Source organism: Hylobates moloch, unplaced genomic scaffold (assembly GCF_009828535.3).
Source record: "Hylobates moloch isolate HMO894 unplaced genomic scaffold, HMol_V3 SCAFFOLD_13, whole genome shotgun sequence".
Taxonomy (NCBI): Eukaryota; Metazoa; Chordata; class Mammalia; order Primates; family Hylobatidae; genus Hylobates; species Hylobates moloch.
In genome coordinates, this window is record NW_026652288.1 from 30,735,999 (window position 1) to 30,752,674 (window position 16,676).

Here is a 16,676-nt window from a genome sequence, read left to right on the forward strand (position 1 = left end):
ACCTGCTTTGGCCCACAGCTGCAGAGCAGCAGGAAAGACGATGAAGCCAGAACTGTTGCTGGCCCTGATGCCCCCTCTTGCCTAGGTGACTGCAGCAGGACCCAGCTGCCCTCCTGATGTCAGCACTAACTTGACTACTCAGGGCCACAGCTAGCAAACAGTCACCAAGTGCTTACTAGAGGTCAAAGATGAGGCTCAGCATTTGACATCAATCATTTCACCTCACCCTGAGGACCATTATTATTCCCATTTTACAGATGAAGAAATGGGGTCTCTGGGAGTTTGAGTAACTCACGCATGGTACAGCTAGTAAGTGACAGAGATGTTGTATGTCAAAGCTCACAGGGCTAGGAGACCTAGCCCAGCCAATCAGCCAACCAGTTATGTTGCCTGGGTCTCAGCTTCCTTCTCTGTGAAATGGCAATGACCTCTTCACCCAAAGGGCTACTGAGGACATGAGAAAGAGATGGGAAAGCACTTCGTGAAGTCCTATAGAAATACAAGGCATGGGCCGGGCGCAGTGGCTGATGCCTGTAATCCTAGCATTTTGGGAGGCCAAGGTAGGTGGATCACCTGAGGTCAGGAGTTCAAGACCAGCCTGGCCAACATGGCAACACCCCATCTCTACTAAAAATACAAAGATTAGCTGGGCTTGGTGACAGGCATCTAAAATCCCAGCTATTCAGGAGGCTGAAGCAGGAGAACTGCTTGAACCTGGGGGGTGGAGGTTGCAGTGAGCCGAGATCAGGCCACTTCACTCCAGCCTGGGCAAAAGTAATACAAGGCATGAAGAGTCTTACTCTAAGTGCTTACTGCATGGTTCATCTTCTCCTGTAGGAATTACCCCAGGACCTTCGTGCCAGCACAGAGCCTCCTTGAAATTTCCTCAAGCCAATCCTACCGACCCTGTTTCTTCCTGGCAGTAGAGGCACATGTGTTATATCATAAGAGCCAGTGGTTCTTTGAAGTATTTGGGGGCAAATGGTAATGGAACTTGACAGTGATCCAGGTTTTAAAGGGACCCAGCTCCTTATTCTAGACAGAAAAATGTGGGCAGGTCACCAATGTTTGCAGTCAAGCTGCCTTCTACGTGATGTGCCAACTCCAGGAGCAAGCAGCTCTGCTGTTGCTGTGTTTAATAGGTCTGGGACTTTCAGATAAGTGAGAAGACATGTCAAACCAGCCTACATGTGCACCTCAGGCTGGGAGAGGTCTGGTGACCTGCACTGCATGGAAGCCATGAGAGGGTGGAGAAGGCCAGCGTGAAGAAATGGAAAAGGTGGCAATAAAAAGGGCTCTGATACTCTGCAGGGCCCTGGAGTCCTGTTAGGCAGGGAAGTGTGCGAAGGGAAAGAGGGATCCAGGGCAGAGGGAGGGGCGGCACTGCTGAGCAGGAGGGCTTCATGTTTCCGGAAATAGCTTCCAACTTACTTAGTTCCTAAGCCAATTCCCGCATGCTCTTACCGGCAGAAGTATTTTCAAACCAGCAGACAGAGCTGGAAGTGACCTTAATAAGCATCTCCAGCTTACTTCTCTCATCTTACATGGGAGGAAACAGACACCCAGGGAGCTGAAGGCATTGTTGGGCAGTATCTTAGAAAGGGTTTGCACCCTCTCAGGCTCAGGCCAGTTATTTTTTCCCCTTACATTATCATGCTGCCTCAAAATGTTGGACAAAATGGCAAAAAATAACCAGAAGAAAGGTAGGTTACTGAGGGGGGACTGAAAGCCAGGCCCTCTGTGCTTGGTTCTTGGGCAAAAGGCATAGACAGATACAGAGAGAAGGGGCAAAACGCTTGCTCGGGCATGCAAATGGTCAAGAAACTTAGGAAAATGTGTGCCACTTCATTGATCGGCAGGGAGAGGCAAATTTAAACCACGATAAGACATCACTACTCAGCCTCCCGGTAGGCAAAAATGAAAGAGACAGACAACTTGGAGCAACAGGGACTCTGCTATAAGCACTTCATTAAATATTTGATGATATCTACAAAAGCTTCCAGGGGTACACCCTACAGAAATATATATGCCTGTTCACCAAAAGACAAGTAGAAGCTTAATCATAGGAGCTCTAGTCATAAAAGCCAAGCTGGAAAAACCCCAAATGAGCATTGATAGTCAAGTAGATATAGAAATTGTAATATATTCATATAAAGAAATACTACACAGCAATGAGAATGAACAAACTGTGTCTTGCAAAATGTGGCTGAGTTTCACGCACAGAAGTCTGAGGGAAGCCAGATACACATGAGTACATACTGTGTAATCCCATTTACATAAAGTTCAAACCAAGCAACATCAATCTACAGCTTTTGAAGACAAGGTAGCCACGGAGGATTCTGATGGGGCACGGGCACAAGGGTGGCTTCTGGCAAACTCAGAATATTCTTTCACTTGATGTAGGTACTTGAGGCAGGAACATAGGTGTGTTCTCTTTGGAAAAATTCTTCAAGATATACCTGCAGGAGGTGTGTACTTTTCCATATGTATCTTATATTTCAATAAAAGATTTCCTCGAGAAAAGATGAAGAGAGTTTCTGGTGTTGGGGCAGATTTTGGTTGTGTAAGAAGATTTCAAAAGCCACTAAACTAGGACATAGAAAGCTCAGGAAATAGACAAAAGCTGCAGCCAAACTCAACAGCATTGTCTTCTCCACCCCTCCTGTGTTCCCCATAACACTGAGGAGAGTACCCCCGGAATGCAGAGTGCAAATCCAGGGAATCTTCTTCACCCCTTTTCCTCTGTCCTTTAAAGACAGATAATTCAGAGGCGAGAGAACTGATACCACACTGCCCTTGGTGTTACTGAAACCCTGAGTTCATGGGCCAGGGCTTATTTTCAAGGCTAGCTTAAGGGGCCATGCCTCCCATGGAAAGTGATCTGTAAGGTGGGGAGGTACTAGTGGCCTGGGGAGGGTAGTAAGGTAGCTCCCACTTGTCCACCTGGGGGACTTATTCACTGGGGGCATTCAAGTTCCATGAGGGCAAACTTTCAGTCTGTTTTTTTTTTTTTTTTTACTGATCTATACCTAATAGTCTTAGACTCAATAATTTGTTGAATGAATTATTCCTGGCACATATTTAATCCAAATCAGCTTTCCATCCTGGGCATTGAAAATATCTCTACATCTCTTTCCACATCTCTTTCCCCTGCCTCATTCCCCAGGTAATGTGAAATGTAGGAGGCAAACTTAGGGAGGGAGAAGGGAAATCTGTCCCCAGAACAAAGACCACTTGGTACCTTTCAAAGCCACACAAGGTTCTTCTTGGGTTACCTGCCCACAGGCATTTGGCCCAGATGGCAGAACACCAGATGACACTATTTATTGAATTAGATGGCTGAAATATATTATTTTAGTACCTCCGGGCAAAGCTAAAGTATAATAATCAAGCTATCTTAATTAGGAAACCCAGAATCCTCATCTATCACCTCTTCTCTTTCCCCAAATCACAAGTCAAACACACACACATGCACACACACACACACGCACACACACACTTTCCTCTAACTCAGTGAACTTTAGACATAATAAAAAGTTTTATGTTTGTGACAGAATAAAATAAAATATATGGACCCACAATCTGAAAAATTGATTTTGTGTTTCAGCCAAGCATGGACTAGCTGTGTGACCCTGGACAAGTCCCCTAACCTCTCTGAGCCCGGGTACCCTGACCTAGGTGTGTGGTTAATCTGCTAGTCTTGCTGTTCTGCTCAAGTATGTGCAGCCCACACTGGTGCTCAGTCTGGAAACCCAACAGTGAGTCTGGGGGTGAAGGACAGACTCCTTTTCCAGGCCCTACCAGCTCCTTCTCCCCTAAGACTAGCTCCTGCTTCTCACTGTTCCTGCCTCACTTCAGAACGAACTCCCCAGTGGAAGATCCAATGTCCCCACTCTGAGGATGAAAATGCTTTCAGGCCAAGTTCTCATATCAGGCTCTAGCTCCCGGGCCAGCCACCTGTTCAGCCTGCACTTTGTTTGGGACACTTGTCCAGCCTTGGGGCAGGGGCGCCACTCCTGCCTGGTACTCTTTTCTCTGTCACACTTTGGCTTCCTTCCTTCTGGCCGTGGTGCTGGCCAGGAATGTGTTATTTAGGGCATCTCCCAGGGTTGCTGTGACAATGAGGCAGTGACAGTGTGAACATGGAAGCATTCCAGGGTTTACTGAATAAACTCTAATCTCCTTATCCTGAATTCAAGACTTTGCCACAACATGTCTCCAAGTTATCTTCCAGAACATTCTCCCCCATTCCTCCCCTCCATCATTCTACACCCTAAGTAAATTGGACTTACTCCTATAAAACACTGGCTCTTCTATCTCCTTTTATTTCCTTATGCTCTTCTCTCAACTTGAAATGTCTACTACCTGGTAAAATCCTATGTGCCCCACTCGCCAGCGCACTAACTGCAGCCCACGCCATCTCCTTCAAGAAGCCTCTGCCTCCCAGCCACGTGTAAATTCCTTCTCCTTCACAGGCCAGCCTAATGCTATTTTGTCTTTTTCACAGGACAGCTCCTAACTCCTGTGCTGTGCTGCATGGCCAAGACGGAAATAACTACACCCAAACCAGGGACAGGGCAGGAGCTGGGTGCCTGAACACTGAGGGCAGGAAATCCGTGTATTAATTCCAAGAACAAGGGTATGGCCTTAGAGCAATCCACACTTGAGCATCAGGAATTGGTCCCATGTCCATTTCTCCCACTAGGCCATGAGCCCCTGGGGAGTGGAGCCTAGTTCCTAACACAGGACTTGGCACGTGGCAATTGCTCAATAAATGTGTGGAGTAAAGGAATGAGCAAATGAGTGAGTGAATGAATGAATGAATGAATGAAATGTACAATGCAAGGTTAACGTTAGCAGGAATTCACTAGGAAACAAGGTGCAAGAAAATAAATTAGCTAAGGCAGTTTAGATGAATTCTCATCAGTGTTGTTGACTGGTCCCCTTTTGAAGTCTGAGGAGTTACCCCTTCGAGAAATCTCCCTGAAACTCAAAAAAACAGGCACTCAAAGAACAGCAGGAGGGGCCTGCAGGTTCAGGATTCAAGGAAATCAGGGGACCAAGACTGGGGAGGAATCCTGACCCAGAGGCCCTTGCTAACTCCTGTGCTTTGCTACATGGCCAAGACAAAAATAACTACACAGAAAACAGACAGGGCAGGAGCCCCTGTGGCCATTCCTCCCCTCTTACCCTGGCAAGATGGTACGGCAAACTGCCCTGGGCTGTGGACACAGTTCTGCTGCAGAGCCACTTCCAGGATGTCGTGCAACTCTTCCTGCTCTTCCCTTCCTCCCCCAGAGGAGGAGATGCTCTGGAGTGAACTCAGAGATCAAACTCAGAGATGCTCTGGAGTGAAGGCACTTAGGCCCACTATCAACAGGCTCACATCCTGTATTGAAGAGTGGCACACAGGGGACCAGAATGTCGCAGACTGGGATAGCTTGTTTGCAAAAGCTAAGTGTCTGTGATGGGCTCCCCCTCCCCTCCCCTCAGCCTTGGTGTGGAATCACTAACGCTGTGCTGAGCTAGTGGAACAGCCTTGACTCTGAGGGAATATGAACATTTTTTATGCTTTGCCATTCCAGCTGTAAAGATTTTCATCCTATTACTGCTAAGTGACGAGTACAAGGAGAGAAATGATGATGATCTTTGGCAGCTATTCCAACCGAGTAAATAGAAGGAGGGAGAAATGCTGTGAGAGGCTGGGCCACTGCCCCTTCATTTCCCAGGAGGAAAAGGAGCCAAGGAAAAATGTCTTCCTGGTGGGATGTATCAAAGTGTGGAATTTTCCCTCCAGGCAAGTGATGGGCGCCCCACTGTCTGAGCCATTTGGCACCGCACTGGACAAAGGCTGGGAGAATATGTGGAAGAAAACACACAGACGCAGCCAGGCCAGGCAGAGGTGACCCAGTGAGGCTTCCCCGGCTAGAGCTTCCAGCCCATGGCTCACGAGCTCAGTCCACCCTAAACCTGCTCCCTGCAATCAAAGCAACCCCATAATAGGCACTGCTAGCAAGAACATACATATGCTTTATCAAAATATTCCCTCCCTCCTGGAGGGGTGTGTCTCTATTTGTGGCTGCTTGTCTGCCAGATGTTTTATGTACCACTTGGATAATGGCAAATCTAACTGTTGTCACCAGAATGGGGTGATGGGATGGAAGTAGGATGACTGGAAAATGAGAACTACTTGTTGGACCGGTCAATGCTTTATGTACTGAAATGTAATTGTGGCTAATAGTTCTCTATTGTATTAAAATGTAATTGTGGTTTTTTCCACTAAAGGTAATGGCAAAAAACGCAATTACTTTTGCACCAACCTAATATATGAACAGCAGAACTCCTCTGGACAATCATCTCAGACTCACCCCAGCTGGAAGTTGTCTGTTCCTTACAGTGAATTCGTTATTTAAAGCGCATCACCTACCTCCCATCCCCAGTACATGTAGCCCCATTTTATTCATCTTCGTGATCTCACAGGACTTAAGCAGTGACCTGGAAATGAAGGATCTCCTCTGTGTTAGCAGAATTGTTGACCTCATGAGGGGAAGTTGGAGCTAGGATGTCCCCAGGCAAGCTCCATGTTTTGTTCAATTGAGGTGAGTGGGGGCCAGTGTATGAGCATATATCTGGAATGAAGAGACCATAAATGGAAGAATGCATTCATCTATAATTGTGTGGAGACTTGAGGAATGATGAAGCTTCAAGGTTAGCCAGTCCAACACCTTTATTTCACAGCTGACAAATGAGGCTGAGAGGAGCAGGGATGTGCTGAAAGCCACTCAAGGGTACCTTGTTCTCGCCTTGTCACCTAGCCTGAGACTAGGGGTGAGAGGACAAGGCTGCAGCAGAGACATGCATGTCTACAGGCTGATGACAGAGGTTTCCATCTCAACAGTGAAGATCACATCAAATGGGTGTAAGGGGTGAGGTGGGCACGGGAAGGCCACTAACCCCAAGCATGAATGAGTAGGGCATGCCTGCGAAGCTGTAGAACTTACCTTTTGAGCCATACTGGATGTGGCATCACTCAGTGCCCACCGCCAAGGACCCTGGAAATCCTGAGAAAGGCTCAAAGCCTGCCCCTGTCTTAGCTTCTTCTACTCCTGCCCTCTGCTATCTCACATTCCACATAGACTGGACTGTCTCTCGTAAAATACCGTGGACTTCACAGGCGAAGAACCAAAAGAAAAATGGCTACTCACTTTCATTCCAGATAGGGAAATTAAGCCCCCAGGCCTCTCTGGGCTTCTTTTATCACATGGTGCCCTGCATGGCTTGCTTGTAAGGGGTCCACACCGCTGGTGCATCTGGGGATTCAATCAGCACCGCTGCCTGCTGGGCGAAACTTCTACAGCCTTCCTCCTTTCTCCCCCTCCTCACCCACCTGCTGCCTCCCCCGTCATGTGGCATCTTCAGATTCCTGAGCTGCTCACCCCAACACCCGCCCTCCTGGCAGCACTTGCTCTAATGCTCAGCTAATAGTTCTCTGTTTCAGGCGCTGCCCAAACGCATCCTATAAATCAGAATCCAATTACTGTGGTAAGAAAATTGGAAGCAAATTTAATAAGCTCAGACCCCTCCCACATGCGGTTTCTTCACCCTTCTTTTTTCAGTAATGAGAACTCTTTAAGGGAAAAGCATTTTTCCTTTAACTCAGAGCCTATTCTCCTGATTCCTTCTACAAGGCCCCTGAGGATCGAAGGGTGAGGAAAAGAGGCTTCCTTTAGCTCCTCTTTTCCTTGCTACATGTAAAGCAGGTGGGAGAGGGTGGTCAACTGCTTTTCCAGTGTTATCCTCCCTTTCGTTTGTTCAACATTTATTGAATTCCTATCACACACAAGGAAAGCACTGTAGGAGATGCTCAACATGTTACTCACCCCAGAGGGCAACTGATATCAGTAGGACCTTAGGCCTGATGGGAACACAAAGGAGGCCCAGCAGGGGCAAAGACTGTATCAATATGATTGGGTGTCCTCAAGGAACCAGAAGTCCAGAGTGGGCCAATGGCAATGGGGCCAGGAGTGACCCCACAGTAGGAGCTTCTCAGGAGATGTGACGTCAATTGCTAGGAGGATGGCAGGACATGGAGCCTGTGAATGAAGGAACTGGGAAAGGAGGGAGGAGCAATAAGGAACCAGAGAGGCCAAAGTCTCCGCAGAGCCTGAGATAGAAGTCATGTCAGTGGAGAAATGGAGAGGCTGTAGTGTGTGGGGAGGTGGTGGCCTTATTGCAGGGCCTCTACTCTCTACTCAGACCCTCAGCCTTTTAGCTACACAAGTCCTACCTATGAACTTCACCTGGGCCACAAAAATAAGCCACAGGTACAGGCTGATGCTCTGTGGTTTCTAAACTTGAGCCGGCATCAGACTCACCTGTAGCTCTTACTGAGACACAATCAGTTCAAATCGCTAAACTCCACCCCCAGAGTTTCTGATCCAGTAGTTCTGGGTGAAACCTGAGTTTGTGTTTCTAACAAGTTCCCAAGTGATGCTGATGCTGGCGGCCTGCTGGTTTGGGAAACCAGAATTTAAGAATGGTTGTTCTAAGTCCCTGCTATTCAAAGTGTGATCCACGGACCAGCGGCGTTGGTATGACCTGGGAGCTTGTTAGAAATGCGGACTCTCAGGCCCCATCTCAGACGTACTAAATCAGATTTTAACAAGATCCTCAGAGGGGTTCTTTGTTTGCCTATTTAAATTTAAGAAGCACTTACCTAGAGCAGTGGTTCTTAACCCTGGCTGGGAAGCTTAGAAAAGAGATAATTCAGCTGGTTGGAGTCTGGATACCAGCATTGAAAGAAAGCACCCCAAGTGATTCTTGTAAGAAGCCTGGATTGAGAAATACTATGATCGATGCTAAGGACCAGCACCCCACACTCATGGGGATTTGACACCACTCACTCCCATTTCTCTGGCATTGAACCTGACCTTGAAACCCACCTCTGTTCTCCTCTGCCCCTCTCACTGTCCCTGACAACTTAGTGATCTTAATGCTCTTTCCTGGTACTTGGGGTATAGATGTGTGCTCTGTTTGGGGGTTTAGTTGCGTCTATTGCCTGATCATTTTGAGTTTTCTGGCAGATACCTCTCCTTCCATTCCTGGCCCTTCAGTATCAGCCTGCCCACATACCCTGTAATAATAGCAACAACCAGAATTTGAAAAATATTTACTATTAGGTAGGTAAATACCTTATATATATTTTATTTGATCTTTATAAAAACTGAATTAGGTAGGATCATTATTGTGATTTTTACCCCTATTTTCCAAAAGAGGAAACTGAAGTACAGAGAAGCTAGGCAACTTTAAGTTTACTCCTAGTCAGCAGCACAACCAGGACTGTAAACAGGGCAATCTGATCCCAGGATCAGTATCCTTAGCCCCTGGGCTGTTACTGCCTTCCATTCAACTCTGCTTTGACAAAGAAGGCTTGGCCTTGTCTTGTTGCTGGTGATGAGGTTGATAAAGCATGTTTACATTTCATTTTTGAGAACTTAGGTAAAAAGCAGGGCTGGATTTACAGCAGAGATCTTCACTGCAATTTCGCCCCCAAGGGGATGTCTGTGGCACGGTTGGAGACATGGTTGTCACAACTTGGGGAATGTGCTACTGGCATCTAGTAGGTAGAAGCCAGGGATGCTGCTAAACAACCTACAATGCACAGGACACCCTGTGACAAAGTATTATCTACCCCCAAATGTCAGTAGTGCTGCAGAGAATCCCTGGTCCCCAGAACACAGGTCACCAGCAGCATTAGCTGTTCAGTTCTGAGGCAGACAGGGCCCAAAATGCCCCAGGGCCCTGTCAGCCCAAACAGGCAAGTTCCAGGAACTGCATCAGGATGAAGCCAGGACACAATGGGGAGGCTGGAATCACAGAAGGATTAAGAGACATAGCTGATAACTCCAACCTAGAGTCAGGGTTTCCCTGAGGACCAAGAGCTGGAAGTGGGAGATCCTGTAGACAGAAGGGCCCAGTTGAAAGAAGAAAACAGAGCTTTGCTGGTAGTCTTTGGAGCTCTCATCACCACAAGGGTGACACCAGTATGGTGACTAAACTTGGCTTGGAGATGGCTGATCCAATTGGTGGCCCCTCGCAGTGCTAGCCTGGGGCTTTGCACATAGTAGGTGATCTATACCCCTAGATGGCTGCTGGTCCCATGTGCTTGCCCTTATTCTCAATCGCCTGACCTTTCCTTTTCATGCACATTCAGAGTAAGTTCTTTAAGTCTGAAATTCTCTGAGTAACACAATCCCAGCTCCCACAGGGCAAGGCTCGTGCCCTGAGGAAGACATATGGCTGATACACTTTCCCTTTTTGTCTTCCCAAAGAGAGTCTAAATTCTGTCTAAATCCTCTCTTCCCTTCTTGCTGTAATCCCAGCAGATCACACTTTCTTAACAGATGGAACACACTGGGCTAGGTGCAAAGCCTGGAACTGGACACTGTGAGCTGGGCTCCTTGGAAACAGGCTCAATTCTTCATCACCTACCACCACATATGCCCAGCCCTTGCAAAATATTAGTTTCTGCCTCTAAATGGTAGAAGAAGGTAAGTGCAGAAACTAGTCCTGCTCAGGGTATCCCCAAGTACCTGCCTACTCAGTGAGTTACTTGTTGCCTTGTTTCTGCAGGTGGGAGCAGTCACAGGTGTCTCTCAGGGGGCTGTCATCCAGATGCGCCAGCAACTTTCCTGGCTAGGAGACCTCCCTTTGTCCCTCAAGAAAGCCCTGGCCTCTGGACTCAGGACAAGGGTCCACCTGCCTAAGACCCAGCGGAGCTTCTCAGGCTCCTGTCTCCTGTCTCCTCCCTCTTCCCCTCTCTCCTATATGCAGTTTCTGCTCGGGGAAATGCAATAACCTAATATTTAAATAAAATTCTCTCAGATGCCAAGGAGTAGGACAAGTGCCCAGGAATTTAAACAGGAATAATACAAGACTCTGACTTTCAGACGCTTTCAGGCCAGAAGGGAGTAAGCAGGTATAGCCCATGTGCTGGGTCTCTGGCAGTAGGGGACTGCCAGGAACTGCTGCTAAGGCAGAGTCTCATGGGTTCCTTGAGGGGAGAGTTAAATTCACAGAAAGTCAGAGTTAGAAGAAGCTGTAATATCATCTAGTTCACCCCCCTTGCTATATTCATAGGGAAACCAAGACTTCAGCTGCTTTTGGCAATGATGGTGATTATCAAGGACTGGTTGAGTCACTCCAAAGCATACATGCTGTAGAAGACAAGGTTTCCGAGTAGTGCAACCTAGTTGGGGAAATGGAGTCCGCCGGCCTTCACCGGGTACCAACTTAAGAACTGCCAGAGGAATCAGCCTCATAAGTCATGAAAATTCCCGCTCTACTGCTCATAAACCCCAGTTTCCACAATGTGAGTACCCATGGACCCAAACAAATATGAGGCTAAGAAGCTAACACCAGTACCACAGCCTCTCAGCATGCCAGCCTGCTATTTAAGGCTGGTGCAAAGTCAATTTCCTGCAGCAGACAAGAAAGGCCCACACAGGACTTTGGCATTTCTGGGCCCCAGTTTGGAGGCCAGGAGCCCGGGAGTGGAGGAGCTGAGATTGAGGTTGACCTGCTTACTAGGTCTTACCAGGGAGCATAAGGGCTGCTATGACTCTAAAAAGGCAGAAAGTCTTCACAAGGCCTCTGCTTGCTAGGAAACAAAGCTTTCTACGTAGCTCCAGGCCTGATCTCTGCAACCCACTGAAGGCATGGCCTGACTAAAGGCTGGCAGGATGGAGCTGTGTGAATGAGTCCCTCCACAGGCAGACAGAAGAACCAATGGCAAGCTGGCTCCTCTTCTCACATGGCAAAATGTCCAACGGCTGGCACAGGAAGGCTCTCTCCCAGTCACAGAAAACACCGCCCACCTACCTACCCCAGGGTGCAATCATCCTGCCTTCCCCTATTTTGGAACCCAGCCTTGGGTGTGGGATTCTGCCAGGGAAAAACAGGTGTCAGCTGTAATGTTTTTGGTGCTCTATGGGTTCGTGTCAAATGATCCCTGGGGTGAGGAGCAGGTTAAAGTGAAAGAGGCCACGCCTGCCCCCAACCTCCTGGTGGGAATTGGGGGGTTTAGGATGGCTCTCAGCAGTAAGCAGTAGGCAACACAGACAGGGTCAATCACCAAATCCGAATCCCTTTAGTGTTCAACCGGCAGCAGATGGTCCAGCCCAGTTCTTAGCACTGAGTGCTGCACACAGCAGGCCCCAGATCAAGCCTGCTATTGATCTCTTTTGACTGCGGGGGTAACAGAGTGGGAGAAGGAGGAAGTACCTCAGATGGCGAGTGTCCGGGACGGCCCGATTGCTGGAGATCCGCTCACTTTCCCGCTGGTTGAAAGCATACAGCTTATAGGGGTCATCACCAACGCGCCACTTTTTGGCATTCAGATACCGCCGCTCATCAAACTGGTCCCACAGGTCGTCCCAGTCAGCGTCCGAAGGCTGCGTGACACGAATGGGAAGTCTGTGAGAACAGCTCCCTGTCCTCCATTAGCCCCCGTCTGCCTAGCAGTACCCAACCCCAGAGACCAGGCTTATTCTGGCAAGGTTTGGCTCAAAGATGGGGTCAGAGGCAGAACATCAACGAAACCATCAGCAACAATAAAAACAGAACGATGACAACGACAGCTGCCACCATTTTCTGAGCACTTCTATATATTGGGTGCTGTTCTAGGATCTTGACTCACATTACTTCATGTAGTTCTCAGAGCAATTCTATGAGAGGGATGCTGTGCATACCCTTATTATACAGATGAGATAACAGCCTGGAGAGGTAAGTACCTTGCTCAAGATCCCACAGTTAGGAAATGGCAGAACTGGAACTTGAATTCTAGTATCCCAACCCCAGAGGCCATCTCTCCAGGGCAATCTGAAAATACCTGGTGTGAAAGTGCTGGCCCCATGGCTGGCACAGAGTTTCATGAATGACTGTCATTCCTCCTCTGCTGTAGAAGAGCCAGCGATGGGAAGGAAGGAGGAGTTCCATCTACAGTGGTGTGCTACTCACCGCCACCCTATCTGTTCCTTTCTCCCTCCTACCCAGGAATCTGGTATTTTTAAGAAGCATCAATGGGGAAGTGAGTAATAACCCTCACCGTACGTGGATAGAGCACTTTAGAATTGTAAGGTGGCTTCTGTATTCATGATCTCATTTCATCTTCACCAAAACCTTCTGAACTGAGTAGGGAAGATGAAGTTCCAAAAGGTTTATTGGCTTGTCTGAGGTCGCACAGGTGGAAAGGGGCAGAGATCAAAGCAGAGCTCAGTCTCTTGGGCCCCTCCAGCAGAGGAGGCAAGGGAATGCCTCCTAGCCACAGCCTAGGCTGCCTAGTGTGGGTCTGCCCTGCCCACACCGGTTCCACAGCCAACAGACCATCCACATAGCTAGCAGGAGGTGTGGACTTCAAGGCCTTGAGAAGCTGGACACTTAAATTTGGTGGTCACTTCCCAATGCATGTTAGCACTCACCCCTGGGGAGGAGCTGGCCTATACCTGAAACAACTCAGAACTTTCAGGTTCATAAAACATAAGACTCTGTGTTTCCGGGAAGAATGTGCTGATCAGGTTCTGATCTGGAACATGAGGGTTGTTGGTATCCTGAGGCTGACATTGTCCCTGAGGGTGGGATGCTCATTCATGTGTTACTGACCCCAGTGGCCGTGCAAGTGTCTCAAGCTGCCCGGGTACTAAGGGCACTGAGCTGAGAGCTGCCCATCCCATTACTGAGTAGAATGCACCTCCTGCACTCGGGAAGCCTGACCAGGGTGGTCCAGGGCAGGATCCACAGACAGCAGTGCAGGGGCTTGGCCCACGTGGCAGGTTAAGAGGGGCTGCTGGCCAGTGTGCATGTTCATCTGGGCACCACGGTGAGCTTATCCAGTAATTGATCTCTCTGTCTCTCTCTCTCTGTTATCTCCTTTTTAAAAACAGCATTCTCCTGCTAATAGCATAAAATGAAGCTTTGGAGACCAGAGATTTTTATCCAATAATTTATTTTATTAATGTCCTGTGATACTGCGGCTACAGAACATTCTAGAGGAAATCGGTGGGGGTGTGAAACCCACAGCCTGTGCTTTGCAATGTCACAGCCTGATAGCTATCACCTCTGCTTGGAACATCACCCCACGGTAACCTTGAAATCCCATCCTCATGGGAAGGGCCATAGAACTGTCTCCCACTGGCTTGTTTCCAATTTAATTCATCGCAATTTTCTAAATAAGTTGTGAGCCCTCACAGTGCTCTGAGCTAGGGAAGAGTGATGTGGAGCTGGAAGGCCCCTGCTCTCGAGGGGATTGCAACATTGCAGAGAGACATGCATGGAGATGCCTGTAACACACCACAAAGTGAGTTCAATTACATGAGCACGATGACAAGGCTATGAGAGCAGAGGAGTGAGGGGAACTGGGGACAGCTTCTTGAGTAAGGTGTCAAATGAGTTCAATCTTGAAGGATGAGTAGAGATCTTACTTTGCTTAAGGGAGGATAGAGAGGGAAAATAAGTATGTATCAAAAAGCCAGATAAAAGGCAATATATTAGTCAGGGTCCTCTAGACAAGCAGAACCAATGTTGTGTGTGTGTGTGTGTGTGAGTGTGTGTGCGCACATGTGCATATGTATACAGCCACATACGCATAATAACAACATTTCAGTCAACGACAGACTGCATATACGACAGTGGTCCCATACGATTATAATACTGTCTGTTCACTGTACCTTTTCTGTTTTGATACGTTTAGATACACACATACTTACCATTGTGTTACAAATGTCTACAGTATTCAGTATAGGAACAGCTGTACGAATCTGTATTATAGCCTAGGAGCAACAGGCTATACCTTACAGCCTAGGTGTGTGGTAGGCTCTACCATCTAGGTTTGTGTAAGTATATCCTATGACATTCACACACAAGGATGAAATTGCTTAATGTTTCTTTTTTTAGAGATGGGGTCTCACTCTGTCACCCAGGCTGGAGTACAGTGGCTCAACCACAGCTTATTGCAGCCTCAAACACCTGGGCTCCAGCGACCCTCCTACCTCAGCTCCCAAGTAGCTGGGACCACAAGTGTGCACCACCATGCCCAGCTCATTTTTTTACGTTTTATCTTTTGTGGAGACGGGATCTCACTATGTTGCCTAGGCCGGTCTCGCACTCCTAGCTTCAAGCAATCCTTCCCCCTCGGCCTCCCAAAGTGTTGGGATTACAGGGGTTGCCATACCTGGGCACTGCATAGTTCTATATGATCTTTTATATATATAGTTTAAGTTGACACAGAAAAATATGTATTATAAACAGGAATTGGCTTATGTGATTATGGAGGCTGACAAGTCCCAGGGTCTGTGGTGCTCATACTGGAGATCCAGAAAGAGCTGATGTTTCCAGTCGGGTCTGAATGCAGGAAAAGCCATGTCGCAGCTCAAAGACATCGACAGGAGGAATTCCCTCTTAGCCTTTTTGTTCTATTCAGGCCTTCAGTGAATTAGACGGGGCCACCAACACTGGGGAGGGCAATCTGCTTTCTTCAGTCTACTGATTCAAACGTTCATCTCATCCAGAAACACCCTCGCAGACACAACCAGAATAACGTTTGACCAAATGCCTGGGCACCCCGTGGCTCAGCCAAATTGACAAATAATATGAACCATCACAGGCAGGAAGGCCCAGAGAAAAAAAATCTGTTCAGGGAATGGCTAGCTGAGGAATGGCAAGGCCGGAATGTGGATTGCAAAGAGGACATGAGTGAAAGAAAACTCCAGAATGTAGCTGAGTCTGCCTGAAGCAGGTCATGGAGAAAACGTCTCTGGCCACACGTGGAGGACAAGGAGACCAGGTGGGAAGTGGCCTCAGCCATCTAGCCAGGTGGGAAGGGACGCTGGAACTGGGGCCTGCCTAGCGGGTCATTGCCTCCCTGTGCGGAGAGGCAGGTGGAGGGGCAGGCACGCATGACGACACCAGAGAGGGTGGGCACAACTGACCTCTTGGCCTCACCCCACCTCTACTCTCTATTCACATCAGATAGCGGCATGGGCCCAAGAGGGCCCGAGGCTGCTGGTTTCCCTACAGGGCAGCTGAACATCCCAGCATCCCTGGCTGCAGTGCCTTCTGGGAGCACCATGTGCTGTGAGCTCTCCAGAATTTTGGAACTCTGGAATTCTGGCCCCCAGCAAGCCAGAGCAGCAGCCAGGCTGGCATGAGAAATTGAGAGAAGTCATGGAAGGTGTCCTCGGAGGGGCCTGTTCCCCTCAGACTGTCACGTGCACAAAGCACAGTCATAGTCTGCTGCACTGAGACCCCCTGAGGGGGAACAGCCCATACTGGGAGCTGGGCTTTTCTACAACAATATCTGAATGTATTAAATAATGGTGAAGGTGTGTTTAAAATAATACCACTACATAAAGAATAAATAAAATAAAATAATATCACTATTTCAATAGCACTTTATATTTTATAAGGCAGCTTACTCGTATATCATCACGGAATCCTCACCCAACCCCTATCTGTGCAGGGCAGGACCAGTTTAGAGAGGTTAGGTGGCTGACCCAAGGTCATCAGCTGTTAAGTGATGGAACCACTGATTTAAACCTCCCAACACCAAAGACAGAAACAACAAGAAGCATCTCCTCTACTGAGGGTCAGTAGGCAGAGAAAGACCCTGGGAGTTGTCTTCC

At 48.2% G+C, this 16,676-nt stretch overlaps 1 protein-coding gene across 2 annotated transcripts in view; it reads right to left on the bottom strand.

Moving 5' to 3' along the window:
- The window catches only part of GALNT14 (polypeptide N-acetylgalactosaminyltransferase 14), a 231,735-nt gene that overhangs the window by 67,858 nt on the left and 147,201 nt on the right, over positions 1-16,676 (bottom strand). For both annotated transcript variants that reach the window (XM_032172611.2, XM_032172613.2), the window contains exon 2: positions 12,283-12,452. In XM_032172611.2, coding sequence (XP_032028502.1) covers positions 12,283-12,452 — 170 coding nt within the window. The remainder of the gene's footprint in view (positions 1-12,282; positions 12,453-16,676) is intronic.